At 43.7% G+C, this 6,660-nt stretch overlaps 1 protein-coding gene across 1 annotated transcript; it reads right to left on the bottom strand.

Annotated features, from left to right (window-relative positions):
• Positions 1 to 1,324: 1,324 nt before the first annotated feature.
• On the bottom strand, positions 1,325 to 4,160 carry LOC148026854 (uncharacterized). The gene has a single exon (XM_087691391.1). The coding sequence runs from the start codon at positions 3,789 to 3,791 to the stop codon at positions 1,881 to 1,883; it is 1,911 nt and encodes a 636-aa protein (XP_087547517.1). The 5' UTR covers positions 3,792 to 4,160; the 3' UTR covers positions 1,325 to 1,880.
• Positions 4,161 to 6,660: the final 2,500 nt, after the last annotated feature.

The following is a 6,660-nucleotide window of genomic DNA, read 5'->3' as shown; positions in this document are numbered from 1 at the left end:
GAATTCAGGTCAGTACAAGCACATTATAATGCCCATTTTTTAATGCATGGCTTTAGAAATGCATATAGGTGAGTATTGTTATGAGGTGGTTCATTTTAGGAGTCGCCACCTTCTACTACACCAAGCGAGACGAGCTGTAGTGCTCCACAGGGGCTCCTTGCTAACGGGACGGAGGTCCCTTTGATTTTATTTAGGTGCGACATCGATCGATAGAAGCCCTTCAATCAATATGGTCTGTCCAATGATTCGTTCAATTCTTCGAACACTTCCAATCCGATGAGACTCCAGAGAAAACTATTAAACCAGAAGTTTTAGACATCTTTCCCATGTGGGAGATCCGAGAAGGGGGCCTTGTCTTCCCCTTTAGTGCTCAACATCATGAGCTTCTTCTGCTCAGAAATCACCGCATACCTAGCTAGGCGCAGTCTGAGGGCAGAGGGCTGCCGGCGCCCACCACGGGCTGTCCAACCCCCTACCCCCCAACTGCACCTAGTTAGGTACGGCAGTCCCTCCCTTGCAAAAACCCATGACGTTATCATAATTCACAATGTGGGAATCATAGTTAACAATGAAGCATCTTCAGATACGCCAATGATATTAAGGCCTTCCCCTGTCTGGTCACTGAGATTCACACTGTATTTGGTTGAGCCGCTTCTCAAGGGTTGTCGGGCGCTTGACACACGTCTTGTGAGTGGTGCAGTGATTCAGACCCAGGGAAATAAGATCATGTGTGTCCCGGAGAGCATAATCTCTTATATTTTATGCTGAATGGCTGAAATAAATGCACTGCAAGAGAAAAAGCAGGCTAGTTTTTGACAGTTTCTCATGTGGGAAGGAGCTCTTTTCCCTTGTTTTTCCCTATACTTTTCAACACCATGAACTTCTACTCAAGAGGCACCGCATACCTAGGTTGGTGCGGTTGGGGGTAGGGAGCTGCTGCCCCCCACCTAGCTAGCTATATACTTCCTCCCTCACAAAAGCTCATGATATTGTAATTCATGACGTGGGAATTATAGTGGGAATTTGTCTAAAACTTCTCACCTGTATCCCAGCTATTTAAAATTCAACGATCAAGCAGAATGTACACGATATATGATCTGCTTTCAATGTTCTTGGATCATTTGATTCCCTCTATGTAGCATAATGAAGCTTCCAAATTTAGGCTGTTTGGAAGACAAAGCTGCAGCTACGGCATTGAGCATGTAGAAAACACACTCCACTGCCGAGCATAGAGATCAAGCAGATGAAGGCATGCAGACGTTGTTTAACAGTGTCAGCCTGTATAAAGCAGGCAATACACAGAATGGCAAGAGAAACAACGATAAAAATGAAACAAAATCATGTTTGCCATATTGGATCTAGGACTGTTTACCAGGCTTTTATTCCACAACCCAAGGATGGGAGGGTATGTATTTTCATCCTAAGCTTTAAATTGACAACATGCTCAGTGATTACACAAGATGTGGTATGTGAGGCAGCTTTACCCTTCATAAACCCATGCTATTTATATGCGATATCAGATTGATAAGCAAAAGGAGATCAGCAACAAATGATACATAATCCCATGAGGGTAGCAGTTAACCATTGAATCCACAGCCTGTTTGAAAGGCAGTTCCACATGGCATGTAGTAAGCATTCTCTGGTGGATGTTTGCTCAACACCATCAAGTGCTATGACAGGAAACTCTTCAAATGCATCTGAGTAGAGCATTCCCAAGCCTGGTTACTGCAGCCATGATCACCACTTACATGAGAACACCACTGTCATATGAGTTCTTAAGATATCCCGATGGGGCCGTCCCTTCTGCTCATGTACAGGAGAATGTGATAGCATTGGGAATGCACCTTCTGCAAAGTGAAATCCACAGATTTTAAATTAGATCAGATATGAGGCAAATCCACTTCAGAGCAGCTGATGTCATGTGGATGCACAGTGCGCCTTTGCCAGCCCACAATCCAATCCATGGTTCTCCTAGCAAAGCTGGAGGACCTATGTTCCACTGTGTTATCCATGGTAAGGGTCAACTGGCCATCATCCAAAGCTAAATCAGAGCTTGATTCCCAGAAAGAGAAGGCCTCGTTTTCAGACAAGGCTCTCCTACTGCCACTTGCTCTCAACTTTGCAACCATGGAACCTGCAGGAGTAGGAAGCCTGAAGGAAACTGCACGTTTAGATGGGGTTTTCTGATGATCTACCTTGCAGGTCCCAGCATCCAATTTGTTGCTATCATTAGTCTCTGGAGACATGACAACATCACTTCCCACATTACCTCTCATTGATGTGCCAGTGCTGGAGTTAGTCAGGTCCAGAGTGATCCAATGAGCTGATTGATCAACCTTTGCCGAGGATTCAGCCTTCTCATCTGCATTTCTTAGCCTCCTGAAGCTAGCACTAACCCAACAAGAGCTCATGTTCTCACCGTAGGGAGGTGAGTTGCAGCGATGAGGATCTGTGACAGGAGCCTCCAAACATTCTGCAGAAGCAGTTGCTCGGTGGCCCAAATCAATTCTTCTGGAGGTTGCAAGTACTTTGTTATAGGATACATTGGTCGGTACGACAATCTCCACACTCAATGGGTTCACAACATACTCATAGGATCCTTTGGAGTAGGATCTGCGAGATGCACCCCCTTTGTTGCTGCTGGGAGGGTGCTGCCCTGGCTTGATAAGCCTACATTTACCAAGCTGCACTGATACTCTTCTGCCACTACCAAGGGTTGAACTTGTCCTCTCAGAAAGCTCTTCATTCACAGAGAGAGCAGCTCCTCCTTCTGTAAATGCTATGCTGATGTTGCCAACTGACCGCTGGCTATGGCAGCCTGGCTCCACAGCATTCAACCCTACACAATAATCCTCGGCACATGGCCTCCCATCATCAGCAAGCTGTGAATTGAGGATCCGCCTTGATGCAGCATGGTTCTCTTCACATGTGCCTCGATCATGTGGCGCAGACCGAATCGTCATCATCATCATGCTATTGCTGCTACTTCTCCTCCTGCTGGAATTATCCAGCACTGCACCATCACCGGGGCCACCATCGTCGTCCTCAATGGTGGTGGGCGATGTCGAGGAGGGAACATTCTGCATCCAACATTCGGGCTGCAGCGCGGAGCGGCAGAGGGGGCAGGTGGAGTGGGAGAGGAGCCATGTGTCGATGCAATCCATGTGGAAGGCATGGCTGCAGCTCGGGAGGAGGCGGAGGTGGTCATCGGTCTGGAATTCGCAGAGGCAGATGGCGCAGTCGGCACCTTCCTTGAGGCCGGGCATCACCGACTTGTACACGAAGACGGGGAGGGCGTCGATGAGGGCCTGCTCGATGCCGGAGTCATGCATGTGGAAGAGCTGCTGGAGCTGGCCCTGCAGGGCTGTGAGGGTCACAATGGATCTGCTGTTGGAGCCCCTCCCAACCCCCCTGGGGTTCCTTGCAAGCCACCTGATGAGGAGGTGCAGGAAGGCTGACAGGAAGAAGATGATAGTGAGGACTATGATGATCACCACTATGCTGGGGCTCACCTGTGCACTGTTGTAGCCATTGGAGTTGAGCTTTCTGCTGCTCCTGGTCATGGTGTCATGCTGCTCCAGCTGAAAATTGGCTCCTCTTGGCTGAGGCACAGGGTGCAACAAAAGGATGGGAATCATGATGCAAGTGGCTATGGAGTAGGCTTCGGGAGGATGAATTGAGGCATGTGGATTCAATTCTGAGAGCCAAACGTTGGTTGTAACTTGAGTGTTAATGGAGAGAGGACTCAGTACGCTATTGGGGGGGGACTTGCACAGGATGAATTCAAGCATGTAGTAGTGAAAGAGAGCGCAAATTCTCTGAGCTAGTATTGAAAGATGCTACTATGGAGAGAGAGAGAGAACTGGGATTGCTTTTGAGAATAGAGGAGAGACCCTGTATAATTTGTGAACTTCTGAGTCTGTGTGTGAGCGCACGCATGCGAGAGAGAGAGAGAGAGAGCGCCTTCTACCATGGTAAGTTCCAAATGGATGAAATAGTTAAGTAGTTCACAGTTAGAGACAAGTTAGATGCTTCCCTTAACCGCTTGGTATTATCCACCGAGACACAGAGAGAGAGAGAAGATTAATGTGAAGGAGAGACCTACCCAAGCACGAGGTAGAAAGGTATGGGAAAGAGTGTGAGATAAAGAAGAGTTGGATCAAGCACGAGGCCAAAGATGGTGGAAACTTGAATATGGAGGGGGTGGAAAGAGAGAGAGAGAAGCCTCAATCTACTCCAAAATTCGTTAATGTATTCAAAGCTTTTCTCTTAATTTAATTTCTAATGGCAATGCTTCATGGTTTCAAATCTCACTTGTAGGAAAGTAAACTATTAGAGGGGCTTTGCACAAGGGCTTCCTTTACAATTCATCCAATTTTAGTCAATGACCTGGAAGGTCGAATTCGTTTATACCATGTGGATGTGTGTGTGTGTGTGTGTGTGTGTGTGTGTGTGTGTGTGTGTGTGTGTGTGTGTGTGTGTGTGTGTGTGTGTGTGTGTGTGTGTGTGTGTGTGTGTGTGTGTTTGGGTTGATTTTGAATCCCAAGGCAGGCTCGGTCTTCATTTGCCTAGGCCATATGGGGTTCTCAGTACCTTAGTAAAAACCTCACATTACCAATAAAGAAAACTAATTTTTCAAATTTCTTATTCCTTTAAACTTTGTCGTTATAGCAAAATTCTATTTGACTTTTCCATATTAAGTGTGAAAATAGAGAAAAACCACCGTGTTAATTGAGGTATTGTTTGCATGCTAAGGGCTTCTCAATTCATAAATAATATCCCTAGGACACAAAGGACCCACCTTTAACTCAACTTGAGCTAAATCTCTAGATCCTTCCTTATCTAAGATTAGGAGATCCACAACACACTCGAGTCACTCTTCCCATATTCAACCAGACACATCATGGCACAACTACTTGTGAAATAATATCTTTCATAACCTAATTCAACAATTCTAGCTATTGCCAACAATGTTTAAAGAAAAGGTGGCATGTTTAAAGAGCAAAGTGAAGGTAGCATATGTAGCTAAAAGAAGCAAGCAAATGATTGAAATGGTATCATCTCCTTCTAATCGAATGTATGTAGAAGATGCTTTATTAAAGGCCTGTTACCTTTTATCTAATAAGTATGCTCAACTTGCAACAAAATAAGCCATAGCACCCATACCCTAACCATTCATCTTTGCTTTGGCCAAGCCAGCATTGATATTATTAAGGATCTTATCTTGATACCTAAATATTGAGCTTGTTTAGAAGTTTAAAGCTAAGAGAATAAAGCCAACTTGTTAACTAGAGACTTCAAGTCCAACTCAACATCTTAGAACTAGTAGGATATATCCATGCTTTGGTGACCCAATAGTTGAATGCTTTTAACAAGCTTATGCAAATGGTTTAAGGAGTTCAGTTCAAACAAACTTGAATAAGAGATTTGATTAAGATGTATTATGTCAAGGATCAATAGGGTGAGCTCCATTGACCTCATGTATTGACTAGAGCTCAAAGTCAACACATTGTACTTCTAATGAATGAAAATCTAGTTTCCTACTATTGGAGTTTGCCTTCTTAGTTTTACAAGCTACCATTAAGAGTCTTAGGTCAAAATCTTATTTCTTTTAAGGTGTATTGAAGTCTCATTGCACTCCACAAGCATCTCTTGCACTAGAGACAAGATGTGCTAATTGAAATGGAAAATAGCATGTCATGTACATGTTACTCAATGCCAACATGTATGGATCTTGAGATTTAAACATTTAGTTGGAAGCCATTGAAGGTGCATCTTACAAGTGTTACCCTTATAGTGATTAGTTGTAGTGCCACTAAATTACAAGTAAGGAGATGAGACTTTGTTTTTGCCCATAAATATAAACTCAATTACATAGAGTTCTTACACATAAACTTCCTCATAAGGTGCTTTGCATGTTTTTGTACTAAGAAGAAGTCTCACATGGATGAAATTTTTGAAAATGTTTGGCAACAAAGGAAAGTACCCAAAGGTCAATGCTACTTAGCATTCTACAAGTGAAGGCCCATTCACTCATCAATTAATACCAAAATACATTAACTTAGATCACAAGCAAGGATCAGCATTGATGAAACCAATCAATACTCCAACATTGCTATCAAAGACCATATAGAAGTCTTCCAACCACAAAGTTGAAGCATAGTAAAGGAAGAAAGACCATGGATCGACAAAGATGGTGAATGAAAGTGACACTGTCTTTAACTCTAGAGGACTAGCATCTAAAGGAAGAGGTAAAGGCACCTATGGTAAAACCAAGATGCGAAAGCTGTAACAAAACTCCTAAATCTTCTCCATTAAATGTGGCTCTTCAATCATTTTATTTCGGGGATATGCCCCACTACTATACACATATGTCAAAAACCTAGTAAGATGAGGCACTCTTATCATCCACTATCCAAATGTTAAAAGCCAACACACCTCACTCTAAGGGCAAGATTCCCATCAAGTTGTAATCAACACCACTATCCTTAAGCAGAGTGTTTGGCAATAGAAAAGTACTATATGAATAAAAGCTAGAGGAGTATAGATATAGATGCCACATCAATCGTGCTCTAATCATGGTTCCAAATAAAAGAAATCACAGCATGTCTATAGGAGAAACTAGGTGCTCCATGCCTAGATTCTCCCAACACTTTCTGC

Source organism: Lygodium microphyllum, chromosome 13 (genome assembly GCF_053477565.2).
Source record: "Lygodium microphyllum isolate KBCC chromosome 13, Lygodium_microphyllum_v1.1.10, whole genome shotgun sequence".
NCBI classification, from domain to species: domain Eukaryota; kingdom Viridiplantae; phylum Streptophyta; class Polypodiopsida; order Schizaeales; family Lygodiaceae; genus Lygodium; species Lygodium microphyllum.
This window is presented reverse-complemented; position numbering and strand designations above follow the sequence as displayed.

What these genes read in the sequence shown, in the direction of transcription:
- LOC148026854 (XM_087691391.1), bottom strand. Translation starts at nt 3,791, where the DNA reads ATGCTTGAATTCATCCTGTGCAAGTCCCCCCCCAATAGCGTACTGAGT.